The sequence below is a fragment of the Trichechus manatus genome, unplaced genomic scaffold (assembly GCF_000243295.1).
Source record: "Trichechus manatus latirostris isolate Lorelei unplaced genomic scaffold, TriManLat1.0 scaffold00006, whole genome shotgun sequence".
In the NCBI taxonomy this organism is placed as follows: domain Eukaryota; kingdom Metazoa; phylum Chordata; class Mammalia; order Sirenia; family Trichechidae; genus Trichechus; species Trichechus manatus.
Genome location: NW_004443942.1, coordinates 4,098,412 through 4,115,522, shown reverse-complemented (window position 1 = coordinate 4,115,522; position 17,111 = coordinate 4,098,412). Strand labels below are relative to the sequence as shown.

The window sequence follows — 17,111 nt, the reverse complement described above, 5'->3', positions numbered from 1 at the left end:
ACTACTGCACCACCAGGGCTCCCATTAGCCATGAAGAGATGCAAATCAAAAGCACAATGAGGTATCATTTTACTCCCACTAGGATGACTAGGAAAAAGAAAGAAAAGAAAATAACAAATGTTAGTGAGGACGTGGGGAAATTGGAACCCTTACACATTGCTGGTGGGAATACAAAAATGGTATAGCCCGTGTGGAAAACAGTGTGGTGGTTCCTCAAAAGAGAACTACCATATGACCCAGCAATTCCACTCCTATGTATATATCCAAAAGACTTGAAAACAAAGACTCAAAAAGAAACTTGTACACCAACGTTCACTGCAGCACTATTCACAATAGCCAAAAGGTAGAAAGAACCTAATTGCCCATCAACCGATAAACGGCTAAACAAAATGTGGTACATACATACAATGGACTACTATGCAGCCAGTAGGAGAAATGAAGTCTTGATACATGCTACAATATGGATGGAGCTAGAAGACATTATGCTGAGTGAAATAAGTCAAAAACAAAAGGACAAATATTGTATGACCTCACTTATATAAAAAGACAGGAAAAGGCAAACATACAGAGAACAAAGTTTATTTGTGGCTACAAAGGGTGGGAGAGAAGGGGAACAGGGGCAGGGGAGGGAAGTTAACGGTGATGGAAATATCGCATTAAGAGTACGGTAGCACAAACGATTATTGTAATTGCTGTTAATAAGTTGTACACCTGTAAAAAGTTCAATTGGCAAAAGTTGTATCATACATATGTTTACGACCACACCAAAAAAAAAAAAAAGAGTAGCTGCTGAGGCTGTTTATGGACAACCAAAAACCTCATAGGATTTGGTTTCCTGTTTTGGAGGTTTAGGGTCATGGTTTCATGGGACATCTGAGTTAACTGGCCTGATAAGATGCTTAATGCTTCTCTTCTACCTCCTAGTTTGTTTCGTAGTACCTACGGTCTTAAAAGCCTGGAGGAACAGAGGTAGAAGGAGAGTCAGGAATAGAAGGAAGATATGGAATATGTGGCTAATTGCCTCTATGAACAACTGCCTCCTTTGCCATGAGACCAGAATAACTGGATGGTGCCCAGCTACCATCACTGAACATTTTGCTCAAAGAGTCTACAGAAGAATCCTGATCAAAAGGGGGAAGATGCAGAACAGAATTTCAAATTCTCATGGACTCCAGACTTCCAGCAGCCAAGAAGATTAGACCCCTGAAACTATTACCCTGAGATAATCTTTAAACTTTAAACCAAAAATATCCACTCAAGTCTTTTTAAAACCAAACAATAGTTTAGATTAACTAGAAAAAATGTCTACCTTGAACATTATGCTCTTTTAAGAACTACCTATATGGGATCAAAGTGACAAAAGTAACCTGAAAGAGTTGACAGGGACCTTAGGGCGGCAGTGAGTTTATGTTAATGAGGAAAGAATAACTTAGAAAATGAGGGTGAGAATGGTTGCACAACTTGAAGAATGTAATCAATGTTACTAAATGATACATGCAGAAACTGTTGAACTGTTGTTTTGCTGTGTTTTTTTCTCAACAACAAAATAAATAAAATTTAAAAAAAAAAAGATTTTTTGTTGTTGTAAAAGTTAACACCACTGTAAAGCTAGCATATTAAAAACACAGATTCAAAGTTCCAAAATACAAACCAAAACCAAAACACTAAATTACAATCTTAAATAAACCATTCAAGACCTTGTTCCATAATCAAAGACTTCCTCGCCTCATAATAATATTCTCTACATCCCATTCTACTGCACAAAACTGTTTAGGTTTACATACTTATTCTTTACTTGAAGCTATCATATGACAATTTAATTCCATTTTCTCTTCTTCTGATTTCAGGAGATCATGTATAACTAAACTTTCAGTCTCCGGAAAAAAAAAAAAGAACTTCAAACACTACATTTAATAAGTCATAAAGTCTCACAGGAAGCTATTCTCAGGCTTAACTGTTTTAATCTCTTATATGTTGCAAAGCTAAATCTGACAAAATACTCTGTTAAGATCTTGACATTATCAATGAATAAAGGAGATGACTCTATCTTTAAGTCTTAGAATCCACACATTTAGAGTTCTATCAAAAAAAAAGGGAATTACTGCTGACTCATGTTATAAGTGAGACTATTTTAATCATTGTATCTTTTTTTCTATCTAGTTGAAAGAAATTGCAAATACTTCAAAGAGATCCTTTATAGGTAGGTCTGAAGTGGGCATCATTTAGTTTTCAGAAATAAAATTTTTCCATTAAAGAGAGGTTGTTCTTGTTACTTGCCGTCCAGGTGCTAGGCCCCTTGAAAGAGCATTATATTTAGCCTACTTGGCAAAGTGGAACATTAATTAAAAAAAGGAGGTCTACAGAATCCATAGAACAGCAATTGAAAGGGCAGAAGAAGGTTATATAAGTTTAACTTTTGGGAATAAAAGCAGAGAACTTAAGTCTGAATTTTAATTAACTGCTGACATAAAGGAGTTAGGGTTAAGACAACTACATTAAGAATTTTGTAAATTTACTTAAACATTAATTTTTCCCTATTTGTTACAGTTTCTTATTGTTGTTAGGCATCATCAAGTCCGTTCCGACTCACAGTGACCCTATGTAAAACAGAACTAAACACTGCCTGGTCCTGCACCATCCTCACAATCCCTGTTATGCTTGACCACAATGACTACAGCCACTGTGTCAATCCATCTGGTTGAGGGTCTTCCTCTTTTTCGCTGACCCTCTACTTTACTAAGCATGATTTCCTTTTTCAGGGGCTGGTTCCTTCTGATAACATGTCCAAAGTACATGAGACGAAGTTTCACCATCCTTGCTTCTAAGGAACATTTTATTTTGGCTGTACTTCTTTCAATGCAGATTTGTTTGTTCTTCTGGCAGTCCATGATATACTCAATATTCCTCACCAACACCATAATTCAAAGGCAACAATTCTTCTTTGGTCTTCCTTATACACTGTCCAGTTTCCATGCATATGAGGCAACTGAAAATACCATGGCTTGGGTCATGTGTACCTTAGTGCCCAAAGTGACATCTTTGGTTTTTAATACTTTAAAGAGATCTTTTGCAGTAGATGTACCGAATACAATACGTCATTTGATTTTTAAGTTTTCTTGTTGTTGTTATACTTTAGATGAAGGTTTACAGAACCAACTAGCTTATCATTAAACAGTACATACACTGTTTTATGACATTGGTTAACAACCCCATGACATGTCAGTACTCTCCCTTCTCGACCTCGGGTTCCCTATTACCAGCTTTCCTGTCCCCTCATACCTTTCAGTCCTTGCCCCTGGGCTGGTGTGCCCCGTTACTCTTGTTTTGTCCTATGGGTCTGTCTAATCTTTGGCTAAAAGGTGAACCTCCAGAGTGACTTTATTACTGAGCTAAAACAGTGTCCAGAAGCCATACTCTCCAGGTTTCTCCAGTCTCTGTCAGGCCAGTAAGTCTGGTCTTTTTTTGAGTTAGAATTTTGTTCTACATTTTTCTCCAGCTCTGTCCGGAACCCTCTATTGTGATCCCTGTCAGAGCAGTCACTGGTGGTAGCCGAGCACCATCTAGTTGTGCTGGACTCAGTCTGGTGGAGGCTGTGGTAGTAGTGGTCTATTAGTCCTTTGCACTAATCTTTTCCTTGTGTCTTTAATTTTCTTCATTTTCCCTTGCTCCCGAAGGGGTGAGACCAGTGAAGTATCTTAGATGGCCACTCACAGGCTTTTAAGACCCCAGACACTACTCACCAAAGTAGAATGTAGGACGTTTTCTTTATGTTATGCCAACTGAGCTAGATGTTCCCTCAGACCATGGTCCCCACAGCCCTCAGCCCAGTAATTCGGTCCCTAAGGGAGTTTCGATTTGTCCATGGAGCATCCATGACATTACCCTGAACAAGTGGTGCTAGCTTCCCCAATATTGTGTACTGTATTACCCTTCACCATAGTTACCACTTATCTATTGTTTATTTAGTGTTTTCTCACCCCCACCTCTCCCGTCTTTCATAACTATCAAAGATTGTTTCTGTTTTATGTAAACCTTTTCATGAGTTTTTACAGTAGTGGTCTCATACAATATTTGTCCTTTTGTGATTGACTTATTTCACTCAGCATAATGCCCTCCAGATTCATCCATATTGTGATATGCTTAGCAGATTCATCATTGTTCTTTATTGTTGCATAGTATTTCATTGTGTGTATACTCCATATTTATCAGTTCATCTGTTGATAGGCATCTAGGTTGTTTCCATCTTTTTGCTATTGTGAACAATGCTGCAATGAACATGGGCGTGCATATGTCTATTCATGTGACGGCTCTTATTTCTCTAGGATAAATTCCTAGGAGTGGGATTGCTGGATCATATGGTGTTTCTATTTCTAGCGTTCTAAGGAAGTGCAGTATCATCTACCAAAATGGTTGTACCGTTTTGCATTCCCACCAGCAGTGCATAAGAGTTCCAATCTCTCAAAAGCCTCTCCAACATTTGTTATTTTCTGTTTTTTTGATTTGTGCCAGTAATGCCGGGGTGAGATGGTATTTCATTGTGGTTTTAATTTGCATTTCTCTAATGGCTAATGATCGTGAGCATTTCCTCATGTGTCTGTTACCCACTTGAATGTCCTCTTGGGTGAAGTGTCTGTTCATTTCCTTTGCCCATTTTTTAATTGCATTACTTGTCTTTTAGTTGTAGAGGTGTTGGATTTTCCTGTAGATTTGAGAGATCAGACCTTTGTCTGACTTGTAACGTTCAAAAATTTTTTCCCAGTCTGTAGGTTCTCTTTTTACTCTTTTGGTGAAGTCTTTTGATGAGCATAAGTGTTTAATTTTTAGAAGATCCCAGTTATCTAGCTTATCTTCTGGAGTCTGTATGTTGTTAGTTATGGCTTGTATCCTGTTAATGCTGTGTATTAGGGTCTCTACAATTGATCTTATTTTTTCTTCTATGATGTTTGTAGTTTTTGGTTTTATATTTAGGTCTTTGATCCATTCTGAATTAGGTTTTGTATACGGTGTGATGTATGGGTCCTGTTACATTTTTTTGCAGATGGACATCCAATTCTGCCAGCACCATTTGTTAAAAAGACTGTCTTTTCCCCATGTGATGGACTTTGGGCCCTTCTTGAAGATCAGGTGACTGTACATGGATGGATTTACATCTGAATTCTCGATTTGTTCCATTGGTCAATGTATCTGTCGCTGAACCAGTACTAAGCGGTTTTGACTACCGTAGCTGTATAGCAGGTTCTAAGGTCAGGTAGTGTGTGTCCTCCTACTTTATTCTTCTTCAATAATGCTTTATTATCCAGGGCCTCTTCCCTTTCTATACAAAGTTAATGACTGTTTTTTCCATCTCTTTAAAGAATGTTGTTGGTATTTGGATCGGGGTTACATCGTATTGTACATTGCTTTGGGTAGAAATGTCATTTTCACAATGTTGAGTCTATGAGCATGGTATATTTTTCCGTTTATGTAGATCTCTTTCGGTTTCCTGCAATAGTGTACTGTAGTTTTCTTTGTATAGGTCTTGTACATCCTCGGTTAGATTTATTCCTAAGTATTTTATTTTTTAGAGGCTATTATAAATGGTATTGTTTTCCTGATTATCTTTTAGTCACTCTCTTTGTTGGTGTATAAGAATCCAACTAATTTTTGTATGTTTATCTTGTATCTTGCTACTCTGCTGAATCTTTCTATTAGTTCCAGTAGTTTTCTGGTGGAGTCTTTTGGGTTTTCTATATATAGTATCATATCATCTGCAAATAGGGACAGTTTTACTGCTTCATTATCAATTTGTATGCCCTTTATTTCTTTTTCTTGCCTTATTGCTCTAGGTAGGACTTCTAGCACAATGTTAAATAGGAGGGGTGATAAAGGACATCCTTGTCTTGTTCCTGTTCTTAAGGGGAATGTTTTCAGCCTCTCATCATTAATAATAATGATGGCTGTTGGTGTTGTATAGGTGCCCTTTATTATGTTGAAGAATTTCCGTTCTGTACCTATTTTATTGAGAGTTTTTATCAGGAATAGGTGTTGGACTTTGTTGAATGCCTTTTCTGCATCGATTGAGATGATCATGTGATTCTTTTATTTATGTGGTAGATTCCGTTGACCGATTTTCTAATGTCGAGCCATGTTTGCATACCTGGTATGAATCCTACTTGGTTGTGTTGTATTATTTTTTTGATATGATGCTGAATTCTATTGGCCAGAATTTTGTTGAGAATTTTTGCATCTATATCAGTAAGAGATATGGGTCTGTAATTTTCTTTTTTTGTGGTGTCTTTGCCTAGTTTTGGTATCAGGGTTATGCTGGCTTCATAGAATGAATCTGGAAGTATCCCTTCCTTTTTTATATTCTGAAATAATTTAAGTAATACTGGTGAAAGCTCTTCTCTGAATGTTTGGTAGAATTCTCCAGTGACGCCGTCTGGGCCAGAACTTTTTTTTGTTGGGAGTTTATTTTTTTAATTAACTTTTTAGTCTCTTCTCTTGTTATGGGTCTGTTCAGACTTTCAATATCAATTTGTGATAGTTCAGGTAGGTAGTGTGTTTCTAGAAATTTGTCCATTTCCTTTAGATTTTCAAATTTGTTGGAGTATAGTTTTTCATAATACTCTGTAATGATCCTTTTTATTTTAGTTGAGTCTGTTGTAATGTCCCCCATTTCATTTCTTATTTGGGTTACTTGCATCCTCTCCTGTTTTTCTTTCGTCAGTCTGGCCAGTGGTTTGTTGATTTTGTTGATCCTCTCAAAGAACCAACTTTTGGTTTTGTTGATTCTTTCTATTGTTTTTCTATTCTCTAATTCATTTATTTCTGCTCTGATCTTTATTATTTCCTTCCTTCTGGTGGTTGTAGGCTTCTTTTGCTGTTCTCTGTTTCTTTGAGTTGTGTAGCTAATGTTTTGATTTTGTCCCTTTCTTCTTTTTTGATATGTGCATCTATTGCTATAAACTGACCTCTGATCACTGCCTTTGCTATGTCCCAAAGGTTTTGGCATGATGTGTTTTCATTCTCATTTGATTCTAGGAATTTTTTGATTCCATCTTTGATTTCTTCTATAACCCAGTGGTTTTTAAGCAAGGTGTTATTTAGTTTCCATGTAATTAATTTTTTTCCCTTGCTCCTCCTGTTGTTAATTTCTACTTTAATGGCATCGTGGTCAGAGAAGATACTTTGTATTATCTCAGTGTTTTCAATTTTGTTGAGGGTTGCTCTGTGGCCTAAGATGTGGTCTATTCTGGAGAATGTTCCATGTGTGTTGGAAAAGAATGTGTACTTTGCAGGTGTTGGGTGGAGTGTTCTATATATGTCTATGAGTTCAAGTTGGCTGATTGTGGTCTTTAAATATTCTGTATCTTTGTTGAGTTTCTTTCTAGATGTTCTTCCTTTACTGAGAGTGGTGTGTTAGTTCCTACTATTACAGTGGAGCTGTCATTTTCTCTTTTTAGTGCTGTTAAAGTTTGTTTTATGTATTCTGGAGCTCTGTCGTTGGCTGCATAGATACTTCTTATGGTTTTGTCTTCATGCTGGATCGTCCCTTTAATCATGATATAGTGCCCTTCTTTGTCTTTGACAACGGATTTTGTTCCAAAGACTATTTTATCTGAGATTAGTAATGCCACTGCTGCTCTCCTTTGGTGGTTGTTTGCTTGATATATTTTTTTCCATCCTTTGATTTTTAATAAATTTATGTCTTTGTTTCTAAGGTGTGTCTCTTGTAGACAGCATATTGATGGATCCTGTTTTTTAATCCATTCTGTCACTCTCTGTCTCTTTATGGGTGCATTTAGGCCATTCACATTCAGTGTAATTATTGATAGGTATGAGTTTATTATTGTCATTTTGCAGTGCCTTTTTTTGTGGTGCTGACGATTTCTTTGTTCTTCTTACCCTCCTGTGTTGAATTCCTTTTGTTTGTGGATTTTTAAAAATTTCTCCTGTTTTTGTAGATTTTGTTTTTACTTAAGCTTTCTATGTTTTTCTTCTTTATCTTGATGAGTAGGTTTGTTAACTTTCTTTGCGGTTACCTTGAAATTTACCCTTATCTTTCTCAGTTTGAACCAGTCTATTATTACTTGGTATCACCTTGCTTTCCTCTCCATTAAAAAGTTCTATACCTACACTGTTTATTCCGTTTTATTGTTCTGACATTGTTGACATTTGCAGATTAACCTCTCTGGTTCCCTGTTATAAATCTTTTGGTTTTGAATAGTCCTTGAGAGTTCATTTCCTAGATTGTTATCTGGCTGGTACAATCTTGTGTCCTAGATTCAGGCTGTCGTCTGATATTGCTTGTTCTTAAACAAAAGGACTCTCTTTAATAATTCTTGTAAGTTTGGTTTGGTTTTTACATATTTCCTTAATTTTTGATTATCTGGAAATGTCCTAATTTCACCATCATATTTGAATGAGAGTTTTGCAGGATATATTATTTTTGGTTGGCAATTTTTTTCTTTTAAGGTTTTATATATGTCATTCCATTACTTTCTTGCCTGCATGGTTTCTGCCAAGTAATCAGAGCTTAGTTTCATTGTTTCCCCTCTGTATGTGACTTTTCATTTTTCTCGAGCTGCTCTCAGGATTCTTTGTCTTTGGTTTTAGAGAGTGTGATTATGATATGCCTTGGTGATTTTCTTTTGGAGTCTATGCTATATGGGGTTCGTTGAGCTTCTTGGACAGTCACCTTTTCAGGTTTCAAGTTATTAGGTATGTTTTCTGCCAGCAATTCTTCAATGATTCTCTCTGTGTTTTCTGTTTTCTCCCCGTTCTGGAACTCCGATCACTCGCCAGTTTTTGCTTTTGATCGTATGCCACATAACTCTCATGGTTTCTTCATTTTCTTTTGTTCTTTTTTCTGATTTTTCCTCAAAGTTGTATTCAAGTGTTTGTCTTCAATTTCGCTGATCTTGTCTTCCAGTATTTCAAACCTGTTCCTCAGCCCTTCTATGACACTATTTCTGAAATCTTGTTGTTTATCTTTTGGATTCCTAATTGTTGCTTTTGTATGATTTCTAGTTGTGAATTCTGGCATTTTGTTCCTATATAATTTTCCTGAATTATTCCACTTTTTGTTGTATTTTCCATGAATTTGTCCTTTCCATGAGTTTTTCTATTTTTTTCCTAATTTCTGTCTGCTTTTTGCTTCAACTCTTAGATAGCCCTGAATATTAGAGATTTGAATTCCCTATCAGGTAAAAGGCACTAGAAAGGGCCTTTTCTTCTACTGGAAAGTCATCTAGTGTTTTATTTTGGACACCTACTAGAAACATCCTGTCCTGTTTTTTAAATATGTTTTGATATTGTCTGCTGTCTTCAGGACATTCAGTAGTTTTCTTTGTTTATCGATTGTAGATTTGTCTCATCCTGCTTTTTTGTTTTATTTGGTTATGCCTCAGCAGGCGGGGCTGTGCATTCTTTGTTGTTTGCTCATCTATGCACATGATACTTTTCACTTCTTTTTCTAATAGGCTATGGTGCAGCAGGGCAAGTCCAGCTGAAGAGGAAGGGCTGGGATGGGTTGTTCATGGCACGTATGGGATGTCCATGGCACGTACTGGAGCTGACAAGGTGAGCCTGTGGTCAGTGCAGGGCAGGTTCCAGTAGGTCATGCCTGTGCTGCTTGGGAGTGCAATGTTCAGCAGACAGGCAGGAGGGAGGTGGAGGGAGAGGTAATGTGTGGAGCTAGCCTGGGTATGGAAAAGAAGAGAGAATAAAGAAACAGGAGCAAAAGAAAAAAAAAGGGCTGAGGGAGCTTGTTATTGGAGTAGAGAGACGAGAAACAGAAATGAAGAAAAACAAAAAGGAAAAATTAAAAAAAAAAGAAAAAAAGCCCACAGGGATTCCATCAGTGTGGCTGTGCAGATCAGGGAAGCAGCTTCCAAGCCACACAGCACAACCTAGCTAGAATGCGTGAAGATGATACACAGCGTCAGGTATTCAGGAGACAGGAAAAGAAGGTAAGTAGAAAGACTAGAAACCAAGAAATGAAGAAAACTAAAAAGGAAAAAACGAAGAGAAAACAAACAAAAAAGCCCCCAGGGATCCCACCAGCACAGCTATGAAGACCAGGGAGCAGTTCCCCAGCTAAGTGGCACTTCACAGCCTGTCAAGAAGCAGAGATGTCACACAGAGTCAGGTGTTCGAGAGAAAGGAGGCGGAGGAGGTGAGAGGCAGGGAAGAAACCAAAAGAGACCGAAAAAGCAACACCAATAACAAGAAATGGAAGAAAAGCAGCTGGCTGGTGTGGGCGGGATGAATATGCGCGGCATGGAACCAGCACCTCCCGTGCTGTGGTTGTGGCCGCTGGGAAGCGGCAGATCAGCCGACCAGGAATTAGCGAATCGGCCCTCTGGGAAGCTGGAATTGACCTGCTGGGAAGCCGAGGATCGGCCAGCCAGAAGCATGAGGAGGCAGTGTGGGGGGTGGGAAAGCATGTCACCAGTTACCAGGTGCTCTGTCTCCTGCTGGGAGCTCCATGAATCTGCTTTCCCATACTCCCTGTCTGCTGATCTCTGACAGGAGTCCAAGATGGTGGACCCATGCTGTGTTAGCTGATAGGGGATCTCTGCTCATAACTCTCCTCACTCTCTCTTCTCTGTCAGTTTCTTATTTCATTCGGTGCTTGGTTTAGTTCTTTACCTCTTCACGTAACACTCAGGGTTCCAGGATTGACATTTGTCTCTGTTTTACTTAGCTTTTCGGGTCTTTGCTGTGGAGAGGTGGTGTGGTGCTTCTGTCTATAGTGCCATGTTGGCTCTGCCCACCTGTTGATTGATTTCTTGACTGATGCTTTCATGGGTGTTGATTGTGGATTCAAGTAAAATGAAAGCTCTGACAACTTCAATATTTTCTGTTTATCATGTTGCTTATTGGTCCAGTTGTGAGGATTTTTGTTTTCTTTATGTTGAGGTGCACTCCATACTGAAGGCTGTTGTCTTTGATCTTCATCAGTAAGTGCTTCAAGTCCTCTTCACCTTCAGCAAACCAGTGTGTGTCACCTGCATATTGCAGGTTGTTAATTAGTCTTCCTCCAATCCTGATGCTGCATTCTTGTTCACAGAATGCAGCTTTTTGGATTATTTGCTCAGCATAAAGATTGAATAAGTATGATGAAAGGATGCAACCCTGACACATACTTTTCCTGACTTTAAACTACACAGTATCCCCTTGTTCTGTCTGAAAGGCTGCATCTTGATCTAGTACAGGTTCCTCATGTGTACAAATAAGCGTTCTGGAATTCCCATTCTTAGCAATGTTATCCATAATTTGTTATGATCCACACAGTCGAATGTCTTTGTGTAGTCAATAAAACACAGGTAAAGAGCTTTCTGGTATTCTCTGCTTTCAGTCGAAATCCATTTGACTTCAGCAATGATATCCTTCATTCCACGACCTCCTCTGCATCTGGCTTGAACGTCTGGTAGTTCCTTGTCAATGTACTGCTGCAACCATTTTTGAATGTTCTTCAGCAAAATTTTACTTGTGTACAACAGTAATGATATTGTTCAATGATTTCTGTATTCTGTTGATCATCTTTCTTTGGAATGGGTACAAACATGGACCTTGTCCAGTCAGCTGGCCAAGAAGCTGTCTTACAAACTTCCAGACATAGATGAGTGAGCACCTGCAATGCTGGATCTGTTTGCTGAAACATCTCAATTGGTATTCCATCAATTACTGAAGCCTTGTTTTTCACTAATGTCTTTAGTGCAGCTTGGACTTCTTCCTTCAGTTATCATCAGTTCTTGATCATACGCTACCTCCTGAAATGGCTGAACGCTGACAAATTCTTTTTGGTACAGTGACTGTGTGTATTCCTTCCATCTTCTTTTGTGTCATTCAATATTTTCCCTGTAGAATCCTTCAATACTGCAACTCAAGGCTTGAATTTTTTCTTCAGTTCTTTCAACTTGAGAAATGTCGAGTGTGCTCTTCCCTTTTGGTTTTCTATCTCCAGGTCTTTTACACATTTCATTATAATACTTTTACTTTGCCTTCTCAAGCTGCCCTTTGAAATCTTCTGTTCAGCTCTTCCACTTCATCATTTCTTCTATTTGGTTTAGCTACTCTACATTGAAGAGCACATTTCAGAGTCTCTTCTGACATCCATTTTGGTCTTTTCTTTCCTCTCTTTTTTTAATGATGTTTTACTTTCTACACGTATGATGTCCTTCCACAACCTGTCTGATCTTTAGTCATTAGTGTTCAGTGTGTCAGATCTATTCTTGAGATGATCTCTGAACTCAGGTGGGATATACTCAAGGTCATATTTTTGGCTTTTGTGGATTTGCTCTAATTGTCTTCAGCTTCAACTTGAACTTGCATGTGAGCAACTGATGGTCTGTTCCACAGTCGGCCCCTGGCCTTGTTGTGACTGATGATATTGAGCTTCTCCATTGTCTTTTTCCACAGATGCAGTCGATTTGATTCCTGTGTATTTCATCTGGCGAGATCCGTATGTATAGTCACTGTTTATGTTGCTGACCAAAGGTATTTGCAATGAAGAAGATGCTGGTCTTGCAAAATTATGTCATGCAAACTCCAGCATTGTTTCTATCACCATATTTTCCAACTACTGATCCTTTTTTGTTTCCAACTTTTGCAGTCCAAACACCAGTAATTATCATTGCATCTAGACTGCATGCTTGGTCAATTTCAGACTGCAGAAGTTGGTAAAATTTTCAATTTCCTCATCTTTGGCATTAGTGGTTGGTGCATAAATTTGAATAATAATCGTATTAACTGGTCTTCCTTGTAGGCATATCAATATCGTCCTATCACTGACAGTGTTGTACTTCAGGACGGATCTTGAAATGTTCTTTTTGACGATGAATGTGACGTATTCCTCTTCAATTTCTCATTCCCGGCATATGAGACCTTATGAACGCCCAATTCCAAATGAACAGTATCAGTCCATTTCAGCTCACTAATGCCTAGGATGGAGCCCTGGTGGCGCAGTGGTTAAGAGATCAGCTGCTAACCAAAAGGTCAGAAGTTCGAATCCACCAGCTACTCCTTGGAAACCCTATGGGTCAGTTCTACTCTGTCCTATAGGGTTGATCTTTATGTGGTCCATTTCATTTTTGATGACTTCCAATTTTCCTAGATTCATACTTCATATATTCCATGTTTTGATTATTAATGGATGTTGCAGCTGTTTCTTCTCATTTAGTTGTGCCACCTCAGGATATGAAGGTACTGAAATCTTTACTCCAGCCACATCATTAAGGTCAACTCTACTTTGAGGAGGAAACTCTTCCCCAGTCATATTTTGAGTGCCTTCTAACCTGAGGGCCTCATCTTCCGGCACAGTATCAGATAATGTTCCGCTGCTATTCATGACATTTTCACTGGTCAGTTTTTTCAGACGTAGACTGCCAGGACCTTCTTCCAAGTCTATCTTAATCTGGACGCTTCGCTGAAACCTGTCCACCATGGGTGACCCTGCTGATATTCGAAATACCAGTAGCATAGGTTCTAGAATCACAGCAACAGGCAAGCCACCAAAGTACAACAAACTGTTAGACACGTGGGGTTTTACAGTTTATTACTAGAAAACCTTGGGCATGAAAAAGCCCATGTAACTGTTTTTAGAGATGACTTTGGGTCGAGTTAGGGGCATAGCATTTTGCTTTCCAAATCAGTCTCTAAGAAAGGAAAAAACAAAAAGCAAAAAAACCCAAAGGTGCTGAGTGAATGCAATAGATTTAATGGAGGGGAAAAGAAAAAAAAAAAAGGCTGAAGCCCCTGGACCTAAGGAAATGGAGAGAATGGAGAAAAATCCAAAATGTTGGCATTGATAGGGTTATGAATCTACCCCTCCAAAGAGACCCAGAAAAAGAGACTCTGCTTTTGACTCTTTATGGGAGGACATTTTTTTGGACTGGGAGCTGCTTTATAAAGTGTTAGAGAATGGTCTTCCTATGGAATCAGATGATAACTTCAGAGATTTACAGCTTCCAGACTGATTCAGTACCGAGTGACTCACTATTGCATATACAAGAAAAAAAATTCCACTGAAGACTATAACCCAGAAGTTGTGTTATTGTTTTTTTAAATTCTGTGTGTACAACTCTCTGCAAGTCATCTAGGACTTAATTCCAACCTTGTTGGTTACTATTTCCCAACCTGTCAAAAATATTCTACACTTTAAGAACATATAAGAAATTCACAATTTCTATAAATAAAAAATTTTCCCATGAAAATTTTAAGTTCAATATGAATCAAAATAGTGTAAAATCCCTTACCTCCAGGTTTATAAGACTGAAAAACTTGATCAGGTTTTCTTGTCTCCAACAGCAGATCAAACATATATGTTGACTTGACTCCACCTAGTAGAAGTCCCATTGGTGTATCTTCTTCTCCTTCGTATGATCTTTCTAGATAATCATGAAACTCATCATATTTAACAAGGCGACAGCAATCTAGGGGTAGGATGTCTTCTAAATACATCATCTAAAAGAAAACCCCCCAGCAAAAAGCAAAAATGTTTTAGTCTGGTGTGTAACTGTAACTATCTACAGGTCCAAACAATAAATATTTATGGTTTGCATCAACGCTCAAAGACATCAATGTCAAAGGCATGACTTACAGGTTATTTTTAAATGACCTTGTTTCATTATCTCAAAATCATACGACTATGCTCTAACATACTTTAATGTCATTTTGGCTTTGAAAAAAGTTAACATTCTAAGCTTTGCTGTTGTTGTTACTCGCTGTCAAGTCTAAACTTTAAATGGACACAAAGTCAATGTATTGGGAGAGTACTGACACATTGAAGGGGTTGCAACCAATGTCACTAAACAATCTGCATAAGTTTTTGAAAGAGAAACTAATTTGCTCTGTAAACTTTCACCTAAAGCACAATTAAAAAAAAAATCAATATATTATAAGCTATTGCTCTATAACAACTAAGCTGGAAACATAACGGGGGAAAACAGCCAACCAGAATATGCATCTTTTGTTTTCTTAATCCAATTTGGAGTAGAATTATTAAGTTGTATATCTAGTAACTATCTTCTTAAGCACAGAAGAACAGCAGCTTCTTAGAGCCACCACCAAGGTCATAGCTTCTATGTCTCCCAAGTGCTAACCCATTCTTAGGGGACCAACCCCTTCAATATTAGCCTCCAGTTCCTACATGGCACAGGAATTCCTATTATAAAATTTCCCTCTAGTGTGTGGCAGTAGTGGAAGATACCCCTTGGAATGCAACATCTCTTGAGTGGGAAACTGAACCTCCTACAGAAACACAGTAGGATTGCTTGGAAGTAATCAAAGTCTGTTTAAGGTTTGTAATTATAGTTTTAAAGAGAAACCTGTAAACCTTTTTATGTCCCCATTGCTCCTACCCCTCCTCTCTTCAGAGATGCAGCTCATATGATTGACTTACCTTTCTCTTCTATTTCTTAGACTCTTTTTATTTGCGAACTTTTACTTTCTCTTTTCAAGACAGTATTTTTCTTCCTGCATTAAAAACTGGTGGCATATAAAATACCCTTACCGATATACCTTATACTATGAAGAGCTATTTTGTTGTTTAGAAATTTTGTCCATTTTACCCTAATTAGTTTCACTATGTTTTCCCAGTTGATGTTTGCAGTCCACTATTAAGTTTAAGGAGCCCTGACAGCATAGTGGTTAAGAGCTCAGCTGCTAACCAAAAGACTGATGGTTCGAATCCACCAGCCACTCCTTGGAAACCCTAATGGGGACTTATACTCCATCCTACAGGGTCGCTATGAGTTGGAATCAACTCGATGGCAACAGGTTTCTTATTAAGTTTAAAGAATTTTTTACTGTAATGAAGGGAACCCAGAGTTTGTTCATTTGTTCATTCATTCATATACCACCCAATTTTGACTTGCCTATGTATCAGGCACTGTACTAAGTACTGGAAACGTAATAGTGTGAGCAATACCAGAATGATTCTTACAGTCTGATGAGGGACAATGACATTTTAATTAAAAGAGCTACACAATTAAATGTAAAATTTCAATACTGGTAAATGCTATGAAGGACAAGTATATAATACAAGTGGTTCTCAAACTGCAGTATGCTTAAGAGGCATACTTGTTTAAAATGCATATTCCCAGGCTCCACCACAGAAATTCTGACTCATCTGTAAGAAGTATCATTTTTAATAAGAATGTGATTCTGGTACAGGTTGTGCTAGACCACACTTTAAGAGCAATGTCAGCTATTTTTAGTTCTCTCATTGGTTCTATATGTAATTATAAATGAGATAAATATATCGAAAAAACCAAGCCCACTGCCATCAAGTCCATTCCGACTCATAGCAGCCCTACAGGACAGAGTAGAACTGCCCCATAGGGTTTCCAAGGCTGTAAATATTTATGGAAGCAGACTGACACATCTTAATCCCTTGGAGCAGCTGGTGGGTTTGAACTGCTAACCTTTTGGTTAGCAGCCAAGTGCTTTAACCACTGCACCACCAAGGCTCCTGAAATAAACATAGTGTGCAATTTTTTCTCTAGGTAATGAATTTAATTTCAGTCAAATGTTGTTAATGTTTACATAGAAAGGGCAAAAACATTTAATTTGTCAAGTATTATAGGTATCATTTAGAATAATCTGTTAAAAGAGTGCTTTGCTTTCTGTTTGCCTTTCAAATCCCACTAATAACTTTCCATTGGCCTTAGAACAAAATGCAAATTTCTTCTATTCCTACAAAGCCTCTAATTTAATTTTATGCTTCTCTACCTGCATTCATGACAATATACACATAATGCTCCCTTTTTCAGTTCTCCGAACATGCCAACCACTTCCTCACCTCAAGAGTTTCTGCACATGCTGTTCCCTCTACTTGAAATATTCTTCCTCAACTTTTTGCATAGTGTCTCTTTTTCATGGCTAAGGTCTCAGAATAAATTGTCCCAACATTCTACTGGTTTATTTTATAGCATATAAACAATAAAATAATTGCAAACTGTGATGTTTAAACATTTTTTTTGTCTGTTTTTCCAATGGATTGTAAGCTCCATAAGGTCAGTGACCATGTCTTGTTCACTCCTGCATCTCTAACGCCTAGTGTAGTAGGCACACAATAAATATTTGTTCCTAATTCTAGTTCTAGGTTTTCAAAAGCTTAACTG

At 37.9% G+C, this 17,111-nt stretch overlaps 1 protein-coding gene across 6 annotated transcripts in view; it reads right to left on the bottom strand.

The window, feature by feature from the left end:
- Positions 1-17,111, bottom strand: part of USP47 (ubiquitin specific peptidase 47) — a 148,552-nt gene that overhangs the window by 29,718 nt on the left and 101,723 nt on the right. For all 6 annotated transcript variants that reach the window (XM_023737249.1, XM_004369651.2, XM_023737263.1 and 3 more), the window contains one exon: positions 14,244-14,451. In XM_023737249.1, coding sequence (XP_023593017.1) covers positions 14,244-14,451 — 208 coding nt within the window. The remainder of the gene's footprint in view (positions 1-14,243; positions 14,452-17,111) is intronic.